This window comes from Alosa alosa, chromosome 14 (assembly GCF_017589495.1).
Source record: "Alosa alosa isolate M-15738 ecotype Scorff River chromosome 14, AALO_Geno_1.1, whole genome shotgun sequence".
Classification (NCBI taxonomy): domain Eukaryota; kingdom Metazoa; phylum Chordata; class Actinopteri; order Clupeiformes; family Clupeidae; genus Alosa; species Alosa alosa.
The window spans coordinates 11,574,988-11,596,470 of record NC_063202.1 but is presented as its reverse complement, the minus strand read 5'-3'; the positions used below and the strand labels follow the sequence as shown (position 1 = coordinate 11,596,470).

General features: G+C 41.5%; 2 protein-coding genes across 2 annotated transcripts in view; one reads left to right on the top strand and one right to left on the bottom strand.

Annotated features, from left to right (window-relative positions):
* The window catches only part of abhd2a (abhydrolase domain containing 2, acylglycerol lipase a), a 20,131-nt gene extending 12,395 nt beyond the window's left edge, over positions 1–7,736 (bottom strand). The window contains exons 1-4 of the mRNA XM_048263688.1: positions 7,537–7,736; positions 5,972–6,075; positions 5,320–5,533; positions 378–553 (exon numbers count right to left, since the gene is read on the bottom strand). Coding sequence (XP_048119645.1) covers positions 378–553; positions 5,320–5,528 — 385 coding nt within the window. The 5' untranslated portion in view covers positions 5,529–5,533; positions 5,972–6,075; positions 7,537–7,736. The remainder of the gene's footprint in view (positions 1–377; positions 554–5,319; positions 5,534–5,971; positions 6,076–7,536) is intronic.
* Positions 7,737–8,603: 867 nt separating this feature from the next.
* LOC125307247 (complement factor H-like) lies at positions 8,604–17,457 on the top strand. The gene is made up of 9 exons (XM_048263116.1): positions 8,604–8,801; positions 9,749–9,952; positions 13,473–13,572; positions 13,889–13,965; positions 14,119–14,301; positions 14,780–14,956; positions 15,731–15,924; positions 16,194–16,349; positions 17,014–17,457. Exons 1-9 carry the CDS (start codon positions 8,738–8,740, stop codon positions 17,158–17,160), a joined length of 1,302 nt encoding a protein of 433 aa, XP_048119073.1. The 5' UTR covers positions 8,604–8,737; the 3' UTR covers positions 17,161–17,457.
* Positions 17,458–21,483: the final 4,026 nt, after the last annotated feature.

The following is a 21,483-nucleotide window of genomic DNA, read 5'->3' as shown; positions in this document are numbered from 1 at the left end:
GCAAGGTCAGACATCAGCACACAGCACAGGATGAGTGGTGACAAGGGCGCTGTTGTGCAGCCATTACTCCTCACTCTGCCAACTCTAGCGTTAGGAGCTAGGAGCCGCATGTGACTTCAGGCTGCGCCCGATTACAGTGGTACAGACAGCACAGCAAACAGGCCATATTCAGAGATGGAGAAACACTGAAGCATGCCTCAGTGAGAGAAGTTGCAGACACGCTAAACACAAACACAAACACCACACACACACACACACACACACACACACACACACTTCACAACAAACTCATACACAACCACAATGATTAATCATACAATGGGGGGGTGCCCAGCAGAAATGGCATTGACAAACAGGTCAACAACTTTGATGCCAACCTCCTGTCGGGTGATCAGCCATGGGCTCGAAGAGGTCGAAGGTGGCAGTGGCACCATCCATCATGGGCAGGAACTTGCGGAGGCCGTTGGGGTGCGGCGAGCTCACCCTGCCCAGTTTCCCGTAAAGCGCCGTCTGCAGATGCCCACTCTTACCCCACAACAGCGGAGGAATGTACCTGCGGAAGAGACAGACACGAGAGCATTCAATCTCAGTTATACGGATTCACAGACACGAGAGCATTCAATCTCAGTTATACAGATTCACAGACTCCTGAGTGAAAACATACAGTGTGAAACAGTCTGACTCCTGTGAGAAGAGACACTACTAATACAGTAATTCAGTCATATTATATTTCATACTAATATAACTAGGCAGAATATAGTTGACAATATTGAACTTTGATCTAGGACTGGTGATCTTGACTGTTGTCATAATCGCATAGATAAAAGGGCAGATAATTACAGGTGGTGAAAAAGGTTAAACCAAGAACCTGATTACAGAGACCTCCAGACAGACACTAGCTGAGCCTACAGATAGCCTAGTGTGTAAGACAGTGTGGACAGAGTCAGAACAAGATGTACTCAGTTTCCTGACCAGTCTCAAGAACTCGCTCTGGTTGAGCAGTAGCCTAAATTCCACTTGTGATATGCCACTTCATCTGGGAACACGGCCCAGCGAGCCAAGACTAACGCTGGACGGAACAAGCCAATGGATGGAACTAAAAAATACATGAAACATGATTTAGACGACAGTCTGTGTGGACTCTTGGCAGCCACGTGGCCCCCAATGTAGGCTTGTTCTACACACGGACAAACAGAAAAGGCTCTCAATGTAGTCTTGTTGTACACATGGACAAACAGAAAAGGATGTGTCATATTATAAGCCCCATTCTGCAGAAATACTTTAGTGACATGTTTACAGTTGGAGGAGCTGGGCTGTCATGTTTACCTCTGATTAAGAACAGCGTGCTCCTGTTATGCAACCGCTCAGCACAACTATGACAAGAAAAACACTTCCCACAGTTGTCCACTTTTCCAAATTACACAACACTGATAAGCCACTCCTTTTCTGTCCTTCTTTCACAGAGGACTTTGAAAACACTGCCTTAACCAGCCTGACAAGTGATTTATGAAGGGACAGCAAAAACAGGCTCTCAGATCATACCATGCAAATAAGCAGTCAGTCAAATATGTCTAAGTACACAGCAAACACTAACAAGGTCTGCATGGCAAAGAAAATGGCATCTATAAATACTAAAAAGCTTGATGTCAGCAGTGGGAAGGTTGTAAGGTTGTAATGGCCTGCTTTGTTTTTGAGCCCTGGGTCACACTGTCCACCACCACCAGGAGGATAGGCTCATAATAACACGCACACTAGAGCAACTTGACCGCATCTTTGCTGAGACTGCTGAGGGCTACCAGTGCTAAAGGATGCACTCTGCATCTATGACCAGAATGCCCTGCAAGTGCCACCATTGCTAATGTCAACAGTGTGCTGCGCTGCGTTGTGTTGCGTGGCACAAATTCGGCCCGTCATTATTAACACTTACAGTATGCAACCTTCAGCAGCCTCCCCCTCAACTTCCTCTGGTGACCAGCAGCACACCGCCACCTGCTCTGGATAAAGACTGTTATGCAACCGCCCCCCTTAACTAAACATCTAATCACGCCGCTGATCATTTTACATTCGATTAGCGGTAATAGCTGATGGTAGGGTGGAGGGTGTGTGTGTGTGTGTGTGGGGGGAGTAGATAGTGGGTTAGCATGGAATTGCTTCAACTCCCAGGAAGCATGATAGTGAGCACACTCATTCAGAAAGGGCTGGAAGAGTAAATCGTTTTAACTCCACGCGGCACAGGGTTAGAGTGTGTGTGTGTGTGTGTGTGTGTGTGTGGCGGGGGAGTTAGATGGCAACGCGAGGTTATGCTCCTGCTGAGAATTCACCAGAACCCTCTGCTTAGTGTTCCAAGCTAATGCTGATAGAATGACTATGTAATGAGATAATCCTGCAGAGGCCAAGCGTGTGTGTGTGTGTGTGTGTGTGTGTGTGTGTGTGTGTGTGTGTGTGTGTGTGTGTGTGTGTGGGGGGGGATAAGCATTCTGGGTAAAATGCCCATAAAGAGAATGTATTACAGGGAGACAGCAGGCCTTGCTGCCATTTCTGTAAACATTGAGAGTGCTACACTATCTGAACTATAGTCCATTTACGGTAGGGTGGGCAACATATATCGTCTTGCGATAATATCGTGATTGTTGTTTTAACGATGTGCAAATTGATATTATCGAGTATTTAAATTACTTATGGGGGAAAACACTTGAAATCACGCATTAAAGACTCATACATTCCCAGGAGGTGTATGCGGGAGAAGCCCCTGGCTGCATCAGAGCAAGCGTCACGTGATCACTAGTGGGTCAGTATATATATATATATACATATATATATATATATATATATATCTATGGTGGGTCACAACGTTGTCACACGCACACCTAATGTTTATTTTGTGCAGCTAGAGTAGCCTACTTGGGATTTAATGCGGATATTTCTGTTCAAGTAGCATTGATGAGACAGTCACGTTTTTCCCACACGGTATTATATGGAGAGAAAACATTAACCTTTGAGTATTTTAATATCAGTTGTAAACAAAGAACTATTCTCATGGAACTCTTTTGTAAATGGACGGAAGTTCGCTCTAAGTATCTACGTTTACCGATTATGCTAACCGTTAGCATCTCTATGGTATTACTCATATACATTAGCCACAAGCTAACGCATTAGTTTCTATTCTGTAACTTGGAATGCTAGCCTACCTGATTGCTCTTAAACAAAATATCGAAGGGAATAACTGAGATGTACTCTGTTGGTCTGCTTAGTTTTACAGTGAATCCTATGTAACGGTTTGAAAGGAACTTTAGCTTCAGACTTTCTCTTGGGAAACTGTTAGGCCTATTCATCTGCTCTAATGTAGCTGGCTAGACCAGGTCATTGCCACACACACAAGTGGGGGCAGAATTGGAAATGTGTCAGAGTGACAATGCATTGGTTGATTTGGTTAAAAAGTCACAGGTTAGGTTATTGGTTATTATTGTAATGATGCTATTCATAAATAATGAGCTGTAAAGTAACTCAGACTTTAACAAAAACAATGTTTTGAAGGATATCGACTAATTATCGTTATCAAAATAACAAAAAAATAGAGATAATATTTTTTGTCCATATCGCCCACACCTAATTTACAGCATGTCACAGCCTAGATTGCCAACACAGATGTTACATTTTGATGGTCAAGGCTTCTGACGAGGCTTTTGATTTCAAATAACAATATAAAACAGTGTGCCAAGACAACCCAGACAGCAAATAATCTGCTCAAATTCTTATATCTCATTAGGGTTAATCAAAGTCCATGGCAAATGGTCCAAATGCCAGCTCATAGGGATCCATTTGATTCACTTCCTCATCATGACCATAAATATACAACGTCAATGGTCATCTAATAACTACATCACACCTGCTCTAGACTTGTGTCTACGGGTCATATTAGAGATCTGCCCTGCCACATTGTTTCATTATTGAAAAGAAAGTCATGACTAATTACAACACACCCTGTGCTGTCTGAAGTTCACATCCACATCAGCGTCCTTGGAGATAATGGCAACGATAACAGACCTGCCCGCTGAGCACAACGTTCCTATCCACCTATTTATATGACCAGAGATAAATATTTTCCTGGAGGGCGTCGGTAAACAGAGTGCCTGTCAGTGGGGCGCCTTCGCCTCCCTCGGACTGAACTCTCCCCTCCACAGGAGCAGCCGGGGTTGGGTGGGGCGAGGCTGTGTCCAGGAATGTGAGTCCTCGCTTGGTGACTCATTGATCAGCCCGCTTGGCTCTGTGTGTGTGTGTGTGTGTGCGGCTACTGTGCTGGAAACACTATTACATAATGCCCATGGTAGCCTGTGTCAGGGGATGTTACGAAAGGGCCATGGACCACCCGGTGGCTGGGGGTAAGCTTTGACAGGTCATTTAAGCAGATCTTCATTTTCATCATAAGAATGTGTAGCAGAAATTGGGAATTATTGTTAGTGTGTAAAAAACACAAACACTGAGGGTGTCCTCAGTGTTTGTGTCCTCAGCATACAACTAGTTCACCAAGTCTCACTAGGGTACACTAGAAATCACCATCTGAAGATATCCTCACCCTAAAGTACTTGTTCATCACTAGAAATCACCATCTGAAGATATCCTGACCCTAAAGTACTCGTTCATCATTCAAGTCAGAGGTGTGTGCCATTCCATAAGTCATTTAGTTTAAAGGATAAGAATACCAAGCCAGTTAGTCACAGACTCACAGACCTCACAATATGAAGTGGGATACTACACACTTCTTACTTACACTCAGTAAGAAGTGTGTAGTATCCCTCTGACTTTAGTAGTGAGACACTATCAGATATAACATGGCCGTGTAAGGTGACCGACTCAACAAACAAACACTTAGAAAGGGATGGAGAGGTTCCAACAAGTTGGCGTTATTTTGTGCAATGGTAAAGCTACTGAGACAGTCTCTCTCTCTCTCTGTCAACATTAAGCAAAAGCAAAGTCAAACAGCCAACGCATTCAATGTCTCACTGGAGAATATACATATTTGGAGGGCAAATAGACCAGACTGTTCTTCTCAATATGCTAGCCATTAAGATTCAGAGACTCCGGTCACCTAAGACAAGCAAGGTGAAGCTGAGATGCTTTTAGGACAACAGACTGTAAGACCCAGAGCAGGAGAAACGCTAAAGATACATTATACATTATTATACATAATCATTTCAGATGACAATAGTTTATATCTGTTAGTTCACATAATGAGGCATCATCATTAAAATGCTACTTATAGACCAAGACACTGATGTGAAATATTGGGGATTTGTGTTTGTGTGTGTGTAAAGGACTCACTCTTTGGTCAGGAGTGGGCAGGACTTGAGCAAGAAGCGGTTGAGGGCCGTGTCCTGGTAAGTGAGCTCCGGGGGGGCAGTGGGGCTCTTGAGATTCAGGCAGCGCACGATGATGTAGAGCACTGTGGCAACCGCCGCCAGCTTCACCCCGTCAAACACGGCCGGCATCTCCGGCGAGATGGTGTACACGTCAGACTCCTGGTTGGACATGGTTGCTACGACACACACATACAGGAATTCACCAGGGATGCACCTCAAACTATTTCATTAAACTGTAATCTAATGTCCATGATAATGTCTGTAACCACAGCTTTACATTTTTCAGGCTTCAGTTTTTGAATGTTCAATAGTATAGAATCCTTGTAAACAGTAGTTTTAGCAATTGTGTTTTGGTTATTTCAAATGTGAAGAGGTTTTGGTTTAAGTTAGAGTTCTCTTTCAAAAACCAAAAGGGAAGTATGGAAAGTATTCAACTCTCCCAAGCCTGAGACAATTTTATGAGACAAACCAAACAGGAAGTCATGAAAGACACACAGGAAGGAACACAAAATAGGGAACTCAATACTCTAATGACGTAACACTGTGTAAGCACCAGATGACACATTTGGAAACACCAAAAGCACCACAAAAAACAATGTCACAAGTTTGCATACTTCTCTCTTGCTATTTTCCTTGCCGAGAATGTGCCCTATAACCCACTGTCTTCAAACAGTTCCTCTTTGTCCTTGCACTTCAAGTCACAGTGTTCTGGTCAACCCTGGAAAAAAAGAGAAACAAAAGTCAGAAGTGGGTTTCACATTATTAAATCTTTTTTCTCACAGACCCACACATTCTAACAGAATGCATTCATGACTGGATTCTAGGGTAATTGGCTGATGGCAAAACGTGGTTCACTCTGGGTGAGTAAATTGATCGGTTGCATAGACAGGGAAATTCGATTGAAATCAAGAGTCCCGAGGGTGCTCTTGCACATGTCCCCACAGCCAGAGTTCACTGTCAACAAAAGTCTAAATTAGGCTACATTACAGAGGCACAACATCACCGATTCAGTGATCCTGGGCTGAAATGGATCTCTTACCAACAAATACGATTTGTTAAATTGCAATTCCCAAAAATACAGGATTAAATGTGACCTAATTATGTTCCAACATTAATAAAAGCTGTGCCTAAATGTCCAGGGCTTAGCCCACATTCCAGAGACCAGTATGACCTCATCCTCCAGAAATACAAGTGACAGGAGGGATAAAGTAAAGAATCAGAGGCTAGTGTCCCTAATCCCCATCCCCCAGAGCATCCCCACCAGCCACAAGAGAGGCACCGACGCTTCTGATCACGGTCAACTGGGGACAAAATGAAAACCAAAACACCCCCAAAATGAAAACCAAAACCCCCCCTCATCGTTCCATTTCCACTAATCTTATGCAAGTTAATCTAGTCATTCATAATGACTGAAAAGCCACTCTGAGTTCAAATCACTGACATGAAATAGCACAACACAGCCCCATTTGTTCTGCTTGAAAGGCACTGGTGAACCCTCTGGGTTACTTTTAGTGGCTTGGATATAAGCGTGGTTCATCGGTAGCATAATAGCCTCTAAGCAGAGTAATGTTAAGAACAATTAAAGCACTTTCTTCATAGTCGTGTAATGTGGACTAGGGCTTCATTTAACAACGATCTGTCAAATACTGCCGCTGCGGCTAACCGCCCTCCTCTTCTCCTCGGCGTCGTGTATCAGAATTAACAGTTACAAAGACATCTTTTTAGCTAGGCCTATGTACCATTCATCATCATTGAAACAATGTACCAATTAATGGTAAAGGAATTCCTAAAGTTAGATACTGTTGTATCTAAACGCCATTATCCAAATGTAACGATGTAAAAAAGCGGTAAAAAAAATCATAGATAGCATACCTACCCAACGGTAACAGGCCCAAGAAAAGCATCCTTTTCCTGAACAACTTCCCATACTATTCGTTATGCCCATACTATGTGCCAGATAAACAAAACAAACTAATTCTATGGCTGCATATTTCAAACTATATTGAGATATTGCAGACAACATCATCTTGTTATTGTCGATTAGCACGCCATTTAGCGAGACTTGGGTGGGAAGCACCACTGGATGCTTGTCTAGTCTGTTAGCCTGCAGCTAACATAACGATAAATATCTAGCTAGCTGACTGTATGTGGTAGCGGGAGGTGTTTTTTTTTAACCTACCTAATAATCCAACGCAACAGCCAGATGATCCTTTTTCCTTTCTGCATGTGACCATATATCCATCCATAGGGAAAAGACAAGCGGTTATAATTCAGTGTCAAATTGTTTGGTATCTGTGCTTCTAAGCATTTTGCTCCAGCAACACACACGCATATACTAGCACATTACCGTGTACGCAGACTTTACTTCCTACAGATGAGCAGCGGATTTATACATTGCACACCCATTGGGCAACTGGAGCACGACGTCACTGCGCTTCGGGACTTTTCTGTTCAATGAAAACAGAATAACGTCTTTATTGCTCACCTGCCTACAACTTCTTAATCAGGAACATGGTTTTGTTTAGTTTTGCACAAACTATAGGCTACAATTAGCCCATTATGAGATTGTGTAATAAGTGTGTTGCACTTATATCATAGAGATTATAACATCTGATATGACCCTCTGCTGTGCTGTTGGATGTTAGCCTACATAGCCTATTGATGTTATCAATTTACTATTGTAGCACATTATTTTTTCATGCTTTAATTTATCTTAATGCAATTTAGGCTATGTCTTTGAAAACCTCGTCAACATGTTATGGGTAACCTATATAGCGATGTCCTATGTCACTGTGATAGCATAAATATGTTTTAATTTAGAAAAGGAGTGGGCCTTATCGTGTCTATTTATGGGCCCTAAATGTTATTCTGATCTGCATTAATGTGCATAGCCAGTGGGTGGCGCGTGACTCCACACTTCAATCTACCTTAAAACAAAGTTAAAGATACAAATACATTTGAGCAGTTAAAATGTTCCCATGTTCAGCCACTCTGGGGATGTATGGTTGGTGTCATCTTCAGTGTTCCACGTCCTGGCCATTATTAATTTGTCGTAGGCTACTGAAACGGCACTGTCTTTGCTGACCTTAACAGTTATGGCTATTCTGGCATCATAATGAATGAAACTTTGGCCATGATGAAAAGGGGGGCTCGACACCCCAATTTTCACTTCAAAGTTTTGCCACTGCAACATGTAGGCTACTTTTGACAAATCTGCCACCAGTCCGAGCCGTGTAGACCAATCAAAATACTATATCTGGACTCGGCCTTGACCTGAGAATTTGTTCTGCAGTCAGTTTGGAGTCAGTTTGTTAGTTGTAGTTTCCAGACTATCAGCGTCAGTAGGCAAGCTAAGAAGAAAAAGTGAAAAGGAGTGCGTGATGCAGGTTAAGAATATTCTGGGAAGTCTGTGGATTTTTATATTAGTCCCCAGTGGAATCAGAGGTGACGTTTTGTCCTGTGTTGTTTGTTATTTCTTGAGGTCTATCTTGTTTAATTGAACGTTAATTAATTGATCATTTGAGATTGCTTCTGAGATTGCTTACAGCCAGTTTTTGTCTATCCATTAGACTCCGTTTTTAAGCTTTGTGGCCTATCAAACCAGATAACTAGCCTTACTTTGCCTTATGCTGTGCCTTTGCCAAACTGACTTTGAGACGTAAGCTAATGGCTATTGTAGGCTGCCATTAGACTTATGTTCAGTCACATAGTCTACTTCTTTTCAGTGGAAGTAACGTTAACATTATGTAAACGCAACAGTGTTACGGTATGTGCAATACATGTTGAACACAAGGCTTAGGCTATGTTCAACAGGACTGTGAATAGCCTTGGCAAGCCATTTTAACATATATAACTAGCAGTATCATATTCTAGATATTAACTATTGCTTGACTAACAATTGAGTGAAAATTGTAGATATCTATAATCGTCATTTTTATTAGTGAAAAAAGTGAAAAATATCAATATTAAATAAATAAATATATAAATCTAATTTTGATTAGTCAAAATGTAATTTCAACATATGTAAATATGTATTGTAACATTTTGCTTTTCATATATTTTGAATGAACATTTTGACATGTAGGAATGTCATTTCCACTAGTGAAAAAATCGGCCCCACTGATCAGATGTTTAAACAGCCATAGTGCTACACATTTACATTCATAAACAAGCAGAATGGTACCTCACATGGCTGAATAGGTGGGCTGGGTCTGCGTAACATCCTCACATGCTTCAGAACAACAAGTGTTGCTATTGAGTGGTCCTCTTTCAAAACAAGAAGTGTTGCTAGTGATTGAGTGGTCCTCTTTTTTTGTAGCATCCTTTGTTAAGTTCCAAAATGCGATATAGGCTAACTGAAGCTATGTGATCTTCCTCTCCATATGCTGTAGGACAATGCACAAAGCCTACCACCAGTGACCATGCTGTGGTAGTAGACGACCCATTTGATATCTCCAAGGAGACCTTCGTGGCAGGATCTACTGTAAAACTTAGGTGCCATCCTGGATATGAGCCCAATTCTAGAATTTTGGATTCGTACACCTGTGGGATTAATGGGCAATGGAAGCCTGACCCAGAAAAATTCACCTGTCATAGTAAGTTAATTTCTTACATGTTTACACTGAACATTTTTGTTAATCTGCAAAAAAGACCATAATCCTGCAGTAAATCCCCCCTCATGATATTTTACAGATTAAGAATTAAATGTGATTTTCTTTATCTATGATCTTTAGAAAATCAATAGGATAGTTAAGTAGCCTTGTTTGCTTGAAACAATTCCAAACTTTCAACCTGTAGTCAGCCGGAAATCCATCTGAAACCCTTAAAAATACATTATTGAGATTTCTTCATTTTTGAAAAAAATTAAATAAATAAATTGCAATCTGGTCTTTTAGTGTAGAGCATGTTATGATTTCAAAATCAGTTTGACTTTTGATGTTTTTAAACGGTGAACATTACAACCACATAATCAGAGAGACAATAATAAACAGAGGCATTGCAAGTTAAGAACATATTTGTAGACGTCTTTGGATCTAACCCAAACATTTTGCACTAATTTAGCAAAACATGAACTGTAATTTGACGTACAGATACTGGTTGAACATTACAAGAACATTTCCAAAAAAGGTGGGATGGATGCTGTGTAAAATGTAAATAAAATCAGAATGTGAACCCGTAAAACCATATTTAGTTTTAAAAAAAGACAGACAACATATCAAATGTTGAAACTGACAAATTTCACTATTTCATGGAAAATATTAGATGTACCGCAGAGCAGTACAAAATATGACCGCCGCCCAGTCCTGCACATTCTCTCTGCAAAAATAAATCACGCTTGTCAATTTGTCTCCATCTCCTACTCCATCCCTAGTCTTGCAACTTTTGTGTATGTAAATGAGTGTGTGCATGTGTGTGTTTGCTTCTGTGTGTATATGTGTGCTTCTGTGCTTCTGTGTGTGTGTGTTTGCTTGTGAGTATGTGCGTGTATGTGTGTGTGTGTGGGGTGGGGGTAATGGTGTGTGTGGGGGTAATGGTGTGTGTGTGCCTGTGTGTGTGTGCTTGTGTATGTTTGTGTATGTTTGTGTGCGTGTGGGTATGTTTAGGTGTGTGTGTGCATGTGTGCATGTGCGTGCATGTATGTGAGTGTGTGTGTGTGTACATTTCAACTTCATTCGGCAACCCTTCGCTCAACACCACCATCCGCAGGCCGTGTTTGTTTACAGTCACTACATGTACACATTGTACATTGATTGTATGGCCCCCCATGAACAGAATTCCACGAAACTCAGCAGGTCAAATGGAGACTCTACAGGTCAAATTTTGTGCAGTTCTGAACACGTCAGCCAAAGATACCTGCGATTACAGAGCTTAAGTTTTGCTTTTTCATTTTTAACCATGTGGCCCTATACCATAAATGAGGTTATGGGATGGGTTGAGATGGCCCTTTGAGCCCAACCAACTGAAAAAAATGTGGTCTTCCTAGGCCATACGGTTCTCGAGATAATCGCAGAAAACTGTGTCCCAGGAATCGTTGACAAAATTACTGATGAGCTATGCTCATTTTGAATTTGATGAGACAATGGCATGGGGCCTAGAAAAATGTCATAAAGTTGTAATGGGGCATCAACAGGCCGGAGAAGTTCTGTAATGCTAACGAAAACACAAGGAGAAACATTATGCATACACATTACACATAATAAGACTATCCTAGAGACATAGAGTCTCTCAGAAGTAAAGATACCAAGGTATTCATGGACTGCTGTTGTGGGCAATTAATGCAATAATATAAGAGAAATGCTCCTCAACATGAAATTGCAAGGACTGGGGAATTTCATAATTTCTAGTACACAATATCATTTAGAGAATCCTGATATCATTATCAACACGTGACAGGGATGAAAAACAATATTGGGTGGCTGTGATCTTTGGCACTGCATTAAAAACAGCTCTGTTTCTGCAAAGAAAATCACTGTATGAGCTCAGTGAAACATACAATAGCCATCTTTTAACCATCTTTTTAGGGAATACCTTGAATATTTCAGGACAATAACACCTAACTGCATTTTACACGTATTATAACAGTATGGCTCTGTCCAGGCCTGTCACATTAGGTGAAGCATACCGTAATATCAGCTCCCTCATCAAAAAGCACACCTCTGGTGATATACTTGTTGCAGCAGTTGAGGAAATTCAACCTGCCGAAGTCGATGGTGGTGCACTTCTACTCTACCATCATAGAATCCATCCTCACTTCCTCCATCTCCATCTGGTATGCTGCTGCCACTGCCAAGGACAGGGGAAGACTGCGGCGCATCATCTGCTTTGCTGGGCTGAAAGGGTGATTGGCTGCAGCCTGCCTCCTCTCTAAAGTCTGTACACCTCCAGGACCCTGAGGCAGGCAGGAAAGATTGCTGGTGACCCCTCCACCCTGGACACAGTCTTAATGAGACACTTTCCTCTGGCTGGAGACTGCGGTCCATCAAGACCAGGACCTCACACCACAAAAACAGTTTCTTCCCCTCTGCAATTGGTCTCCTCAACAAAACATAGCCCCCTTTCTGTATAAGTATAAATATATACTCCTTTGATCCCATGAGGGAAATTTGGTCTCTGCATTTATCCCAGTCCGTGAATTAGTGAAACACACACAGCACACAGTGAACACACAGTGAGGTGAAGCACACACTAATCCCGACACAGTGAGCTGCCTGCTACAGCGGCGCTCGGGGAGCAGTGAGGGGTTAGATGCCTTGCTCAAGGGCACTTCTTCAGCCATTCTTACTGGTCGGGGTTCGAACCGGCAACCCTCCGGCTACAAGTCCAAAGACCTAACCAGTAGGCCACGGCTGACTTCAGTTCAGCATTCGACACTGTGATCCCCTCCAAGCTGATCTCCAAGCTAGGGCAGCTTGGCATCAGCAACTCACTGTATTGCAACTGACTGTATTGCACTTACTCCTACACTGTTTTACCTATGACCTTGCACTGCTATATATATATGTATAGTGTGTATATATATATAATATATATATACTGTATATATGTATGAATATATATATACATATATATATATATATATATATATATATATATACTGTACACATATATACTGTACATATATATTACATGTATATATTAGTTATATAGAATGTCTATTTATACTCAACATATATACACTATATACATATTTATCTGTGTAGACATGTCATCTGGAAAACCTGTTTTTATCCAACTATACACGGTACATTATTAATCTCTATTGTCTACACAACCATACCCTACCTGCACTTGGCATTTAATGCTTCTTTGCACTTCTGGTTGGATGTCAACTGCAATAAAGTTGTAATAAAGTTGAATCTAATCTAATCTTATCTAATATATTTACGTGATTTTTAAATTATAGCCTTCTGTTTTTTTTACAATTCAACATATCATCCCAATTTTTTGGAAGCAAGGTTGAATGCATTTTACATTAGTAATCTGTTATTTAGCTTTAATCAACGTTTCAGTATAAATGATAACAAATTCCTGATTAAGTCCCAATAATTGTGACCAATCAAAACGTTGATGAGGTTTTGTAACATTTTTATTCAAGCATTTATGCACATTTTCCAGAAAGGGCCTGTGGCAACCCAGGTGAAGTGATGAATGGGTATTATGAATTCCCTGATGGAGCTGAATTTGGGGCAATAGTCAGAGCAGTCTGCAAGATGGGGTCAGTGCATCACTCACATCTCCTCTACAGTCTTCTTGTGTTTGATGTTGTGTTTGATGTGTTTGATGTTGTGTCTGGGGTGCATTTGAGTTCATGTGTACTGGATTGTGGACTGTAGTTATTGCATCGTTATGCCATCCCTCAGCTTTCCCTGTGTCGTTGTCTCTCAATTTCTTCTTATGATGTCTGTTTCAACATTGTGGAACAACGCCCAAAGACAACCAAAAATGCCTGTGTTGTGAGGGTTAATGGTGTATTTGCTGGTGCTGTATCATATTGTGCTCTCAACATATTATATTTGTACGCTGAATTTTAGGTACTATATGATTGGAGAAAACACAAGGACATGCTTGGCAGATGGACAATGGGATGGTAGAGACCCTGTTTGTGAAGGTATGGAAAACACTATTCCATGTGTAATTGTATGTTTTGCCACATTTCAAACTGCTGCTTTTAATTGGTTGTGAAGAATATTGATAACAGCAAATGCTCTCCTGTCCACTGTCTGAATCCTTCTCTCTCTCTCTCTCTCTCTCTCTTTTTTAGTGGTGAAATGTGGACCTCCACCAATGATCTCTAATGGCCGACCTCTAAATGATCACTCTGAGTATGAGTATGGCAATGTTGTACAATATGTTTGCAGCAGTAGCTACACCCTGCTTGGGGACAATGAGTTGGCTATTATGTGCCTTGAAAATGGCACCTGGTCTAAAGAACCTCGATGCGTAGGTATGACTGGTTTATTAATGGGTTTGACTCGACTTAACTGAGTACTTCATATCACCTCTATAAAAAGAGAGGAAAAGTTCCAAAACCTACCTGCACTCAGATACTTAATTGGACCATTATATCATATAATTTGTTTGTGCGTTAAGTTGAGAAATGTGTTGATATGTGGCGGAAAGAAGTAGTTCTACAAACAATACAGTTTTAGAGATGAAAACGTTTCCATTATAACAGGAAATTAACACAACGCCAGTGGCAACAGTGGAATAAGCAGGATAATGGACACCGTTTGACTTGTCTAGTCGAACGGCGTGTCATCCATTATCCCTTACATAACATTAATTGTATTTCAGTAAGTCCTTAATAATATATTTTTTGGTATTTATATTAGTCATCCAGTCCAAATGTTTAGCAGTACAGGGACAGTCCAGTCTAACGCTGTGACTGAAACATAAAAAGGGTCTTTGTCTCTGTCCCACAGCGGTGAACTGCAACAGGCCAGCTATCCTAAATGCTAGACGTGTTGAGGGAGGAAGTGGGCCTTATGGCTACAGGTCCATTATCAGGTATGAGTGCAGCGTGGGATACAGGATGACTTCTGAAACAGGCAGAATGGTCTGCTTGGAGAACGGATGGTCTTCTATTCCGAAATGTGAAGGTGACATTGAGCGCTTACTCTATGTTATCCCTGTTTTTAATATATGCTGTTGTGCTTCCGAGTCTTGCGAAACTTTTGATACATAACTGTCGATGAGAGGCATGCCCATTTTTAGAGTTTTACTACCTCGCGGCAGCCGTGGCCTACTGGTTAGCGCTTCGGACTTGTAACCGGAGGGTTGCCAGTTCGAACCCCGATCAGTTGGCACGGCTGAAGTGCCCTTGAGCAAGGCACCTAACTGCTCCCCGAGCGCCGCTGTTGTTGCAGGCAGCTCACTAGATTAGTGTGTGCTTCACCTCACTGTGTGCTGAGTGTGTTTCACTAATTCACGGATTGGGATAAATGCAGAGACCAAATTTCCCTCACGGGATCAAAAGAGTATATATACTTATACTTATATATACCTGCCCCCTGAAATGTTTAAGCATGGCCCTGATAGAGGTCACTGGATCTTGTTCTCTCTTGTTAACTGCTGTTAATAATTTATCTAAAATGTTGATTTTGCATCACAACTAACAGAGGATGTGGAGGTCTCAAAGTTCATTTCAGGTCCAGTCACACACAAACACACAATGCCACACAAAAGCACCGAACCCTGTTCCAGGACATTTTCCCACCCAGAAGATCTCGTGTCTTTAGAGCATTTTCAAATTATTTTTGTCTGCCAACATTTTCAAACAGGGTGTCTCTTGCCCGGCACGTACTTTAGGACTCCTGTGGCGCAGAATAAGTGAGTGTTTTTTTGGTGTTTCCCTCCATTGTACTCATATACAGATGAATGCATGAGTCACCTTGGTATGAAGTCTGGGATCATCCCTGACGAGAAGCTGTCAGCATCCAGTGTTTACTGTACTGTATGGAGGTGTCCTTCTTCTTTGAGCTGGCATCCCGGTTTGGCCCGTCTAGACCACAATGGCCTATACAATGCCTGGTTGGCAGACAACAATAGTCAATTAGAGTGGCTTCAGGTGAGCCTACAATTGAATTTCCCCTTGGGGATCAATAAAGTATCTATCTATCTATCTACAATGATTAGTTGCACAGCAACTTTCCTTTGAGATTTCCTTAAAGCAGCCATTTCAAAAATAATTCTTCTAATTATCTTCTTTCTTTGAGACCTCACTGAATGGAGTGACATGTCAGAGACAGTAAACTGGTGTTTTATGAAGTTATCATACATTCACCCAAATTGTCTCCCAAATAATAACAATGTACCCATATATCCCCTGTACTCCAGGTAGACCTGGGCATCCAAAAGCAGGTCACAGGCATCATCACTCAGGGGGCAAAGAGGTTAGGGTCCATTTATTTTGTCTCGGCCTTCAAAGTGGCGTTCTGTGATGACGGCGACTCTTGGAAGGTGCTAAAGGATCCCAACACCAGGACAGACAAGGTCAGTTTATCTGCCCACAGCAGCCGAGCTCTCTGACCTACTGATATGTTTCCTCTCTTAACTCATTCCCACTCAACACAAGGTTTCAGATTTGTGTTCAGTAACTTATTGTGGAATATGTAATGTACATGCCAATGTGTGAAGACTATAAGTGAGGATGTTGATGTATTGACAAAAAACAAAAAATCGAACATTTCAGCATAATTCACTCATGAATTTTCAATTGTAGATATTAAGAGGTCATACATTGTGCTTAAACCATACTTAAGAGGGGAAACCGTATCCCGTGAACCCCATCAGTGTGTATACTGCCTCCATTTCTTCTCTCATAAGGGTTCACTCTGGGGGTTCACTCTGGGGGTTCACTCCGGGCCTCTGTGTTGTTTCGTGGATGTGGTGTCTGTCTCACGTTTGACTGTTGTGTTTGCTTGATGGAACTGTGAGTTTGTTGAGGTGTTTGGGAAGGGTGTGGAAGAAAAGCTGTTAAGATCAACGTGTGTTCCCAGTGTGTTTTGCCTGAACATTTATGCGTAAATCTACAGTTCTAGGTTTTAACAGGCGGTAAAAAAAACCCTCAACTGTATTCTTTCAAAACGTTTGATACAAGGTCCACACTGAAACATATTGTATGGATATGTATTTTTTTTTTACTATGCTGCAACAGATATTCCAGGGCAACATCGACAACAACACTCACAAGAAGAACGTGTTCGACCCTCCGTTCTACGCTCGCTTCGTGCGTTTCCTGCCGTGGAAGTGGAACAAGCACATCGCCGTCCGCATGGAGCTGCTGGGCTGTAGAGACGACTAGAGACCTTTCCTCTGCTCTCCTCCCTCCGGTACCAGGCTGGATTCACACATAAACCAGAGAGAGAGCAAGAGAGAGAGAGAGCAAGAGAGAGAGAGAGAGAGAGCAAGAGAGAGAGAGAGAGAGAGAGCAAGAGAGAGAGAGCAAGAGAGAGAAAGAGAGAGAGAGAGCTCCTACAGCCAGTTTCACAGTGTCTAACAGTCTCCTGAAAGCTCAACAGTGTTCATTTTAAAGCATGATGATCATCTGATGAAAGTGTCTGGTCTGCTAGGGTCAATTAAAGGAAAACATTCAGATGTGTATTGTGTTCTGATTTGTATATTTATTTTGAACCAACACAATTCAAAAACTGGGTCTTAATAGAACAATGAGAGTGGTACAGCCAAAGAAAATGTCCACAACAAATGTGCCTGTGTTTGAAGCAGTAGTAGTAAGGCACCAATTACAATCTTACGTCTTACAATTTCATGCATCAAATAAATACATTAATTTGCATCTGTGGGACCCGTTTTCAATGTTTGCTAAAAGAAAAAATTATGCTATTTATTATTTCTTCAAACTCAGACTCACTGGCCTTGGCTCATTCTCCATGAAGAACGTAAAAAATATATTTTTCAATGACCGCACACAGAACCCCCACCTCCCCCCCATAACTATTACATGTGGTGTTTGGGTCCCGAGTGTAATAATTGTAGATGTTATGTACCTTAACGTATAACTTAACTGTAACCTCCTCCTAACTGGGCCTGCTGTGTGTGTGTCTGTATGTGTGTGTGCATGTCTGAGTGTAGGTGTCTGTGTGTGTGAGTGTTGTCTTTCTGCACCTGCTATTCCCACACACAGTTACAAAACTGTTACATTTCAAGCACTTGCACCTTTTCTGACGAAGTTCTTAGAAATAAGCATCAATAATGATAAAAAATTACTTGTTTATAATTTAATTTCCTGATTGTCTCATTCCTCATTCTCACAAAAAACGAAAATCAGTCATATGATGATAAATGTGATCTCACAGGGGTAAATGGCAAATATAAAACAAACATGATGTCTATATCATTGGCAATTGAGCTAAAGTATAGGCTACATCTCATCTGAAGTATTTAAACATACCGGTAAATTGTACTGTATTGATTTAAAAGCCTAATAATGGGGTGGGTACACCAGACCCGGAACATTGGCTGAGTATGAACACCAAGGGTTAAATAAATGATTTGTAAACAATTAACAATTAATAGACAATGAATTCATGGGTTTCATCAGGTCCCTTTCCACAGGTGTATAAAATCAAGCACCTTAATTATCAATGCAGACTGGATGGTGCTTGATTAATACACCTGTGGAAAGGGACCTGATGAAACCCATGAATAAACAATATTATTCTGTTTTTTTAGCAGGACAAAATCGCTTTTCCTAGCAGGCATACAGGGAGAGAAATGGACGAAGGGAAAAGGAGATGGTGGGCTAAATGAGGGTCCGAATAACGTCATGCCTGTAACAAAGTGTGATAACTTAAAAAAAACATAGCTGTACAAATGTTATTTTTAACAGCACAAATCAGCATAAACATAGCACACACAATTGACACAATTTTTGGGAGATTTAGACATTGATGGGGGGCTGGTGATGTCACACAAGTAATAAATAAACCATAAAATAGAAAACATAGTAGCACAATTGTTTCTTTTAACGGCACAAATCAGCACAAACTATCTGTCCTGGGGGGTATTCCAGAAAGCAGGCTTACTGGCTTAACTGGGTATGTTAACCCAGAGTTAGCGGTAGCCTAAACCTGGGATTTCAGTTCCAGAAAGCTCAAAAATGATCAGGCTATGTAAGTAACTATGGTAACATAGGCTCTGAACTTAACCTGGTAGGGGGTAGGTTTTGTTCAAGTTATGTTCGGTTATTTCAGTGCATGTTCAATCAGGCAGCTATTTTTACACTCGTCACACAATGGCGTTTCATTTTGACGAAGGTCCGATTGACAAAGAAGCACAAAATCATGTAATATTCATCCGTGCAATTCACCGTGAGAGGGCGATAAGACCACGACATCACATGATAGGACTAGCCTATCCATTCTTTTCCAAACGAGTTTTTCAGCTGAATCTTAAATATATCCTACTTGAAAACCATTCTCCATCCCTACATTACGCATGGTGGATTAGAATAGAATAGAATAAAATAAATCTTTAATGTAGGCTAGACCATAGTGGACATTTGTGTTTGGCTCACCAGACAGATGGACAAACAACATCTCAGACACATTGAAGATATAATTAAAACAAGTACAGTACAAAAAACATAACATAACATAAACATAGCCTATTGAAAATTAATAAATACGTTTAAATAGCTGTACAGCTCAGACGGGTATGCATGTTGTCACTAAGTTTGGTTAAGAATGCTGATGGCATTTGGGATAAAATATTTTTTTAATAGGCTACACACGCTCTCCGACTGGGAGTTTTTGTAGTGTTGGAGACGCAGAGCATATCGGCAAGCTGTCGGTTGGTGCGTAAAGTTTGCCTTGCGCTAAAGCAGTTCCTGCGCAACTTCATTCGTTTTCCTAGACACAAACCCACGATTATCATTAAAGTGTAGTTTCACCAACTGGCAGGTCAGCATCACTTATTAAATTTTCCAAATGTGCACCGAAATGTGTCCAATAGGCTACCCATGCCATCCGACATTCACCCTTCCGATGATGGAGCTCAAAAGTTTAACTTGGCCCACAGCTGCAGAACCCGCGTTAAAATAGAAAATTGCATTTGGGATTCTCAAAGAATTCTATGGCCCACTCAATCTGTGACACGGTAGGCTAGTTTAAGAAAGCATCATTGAAAGCAGTCAATACAATACGTGATGTCCAGTGAATTATTTAATTGTGCTTTTGACATTAAATAGGCTATCTTAAACATACGCATTTACACGGTCAGTTAGGCTATTCTCTGCCAAGCAAGGTCTCGGACGCAGGCGCTTAAGTATTGCTCTTTTTTTTGTTATTACAGTTCTCTCCTCCTCGTAAGCTTCGACTACTCCGCCTCTGAAAAATACGGTGCTCTTCCTTTTGCCGGTTTCACTCATGGTTTCGACTCTCAATAGATGATGTCTTTATAAGTTCGCCGTGAACGCGCACAACTCTAGGTTATCTAACACAGGGTTGATTGAACTAACTGGTAACCGATGTTTTGGAACCGACAGCTCGGGTTTAGTCGCCACAGGTTCAGACAACCCAGAGGTTAAGTTTTATCTCAGTGTTTGTTAAACCTCCTTTCTGGAATACCCCTCTGGCCTGGTTGCACCGGACTGTCGTCAAACGACAGAAGCGCGGAGAACCCTCCTTTGTCTACTCAGCACAAACTATTATGAGGAAATTTGGGCAAGTATGGGGGGCTGAGTGACGTCACTGGCCAGAAATTGTAACCCTTAACAGCACAAACGATCATTGTAACACCACAATCGGGCACACACGTAACACAAACGAATAGCCGCAATATATATGTATATAATTTGTGGATGACCCACAAGGCACAAGACGTGAAGTGTTATGCCTTATGTCCACACGAGGGCAACAACAACCCATGTAAGAATATATACAGGTGCTGGTCATGTGCAATTCAGTCTCTCAGAAAATTAGAATATTACTTAAGACCAATACAAAAAAGTTTTTTTTAGAAATGTTGGCCAAATGAAAAGTATGAACATGAAAAGTAGGAGCATGTACAGCACTCAATACTTAGTTGGGGCTCATTTTGCCTGAATTACAATGCGGCGTGGCATGGAGTCGATCAGTCTGTGGCACTGCTCAGGTTTTATGAGAGTCCAGGTTGCTCTGATAGTGGCCTTCAGCTCTTCTGCATTGTTGGGTCTGGCATATCGCATCTTCCTCTTCACAATACCCCATAGATTTTCTATGGGGTTATGGTCAGGCAAGTTTGCTGGTCAATTAAGAACAGGGATCCCATGGTCCTTAAACCAGGTACTGGTAGCTTTGGCACTGTGTGCAGGTGCCAAGTCCTGTTGGAAAATGAAATCTGCATCTCCATTAAGTTAGTCAGCAGCAGAAAGCATGAAGTGCTCTAAAACTTCCTGGTAGATGGCTGTGTTGACCCTGGACCTCAGAAAACACAGTGGACCAACACCAGCAGATGACATGGCACCCCAAACCATCACTGACTGTGGAAAATTTACACTGGACTTCAAGCAACGTGGAGTCTGTGCCTCTCCTCTCTTCCTCCAGACTCTGGGACCTTGATTTCCAAAGGAAATGCAAAATTTACGTTCATCAGAGAACATAACTTTGGACCACTCAGCAGCAGTCCA

What these genes read in the sequence shown, in the direction of transcription:
- LOC125307247 (XM_048263116.1), top strand. Translation starts at nt 8,738, where the DNA reads ATGCAGGTTAAGAATATTCTGGGAAGTCTGTGGATTTTTATATTAGTC. An exon ending in AGAGCAGTCTGCAAGATGGG is followed by an intron (nt 13,573 to 13,888) that starts GTCAGTGCATCA and finishes GCTGAATTTTAG; the next exon opens with GTACTATATGATTGGAGAAA. An exon ending in CCAACACCAGGACAGACAAG is followed by an intron (nt 16,350 to 17,013) that starts GTCAGTTTATCT and finishes ATGCTGCAACAG; the next exon opens with ATATTCCAGGGCAACATCGA.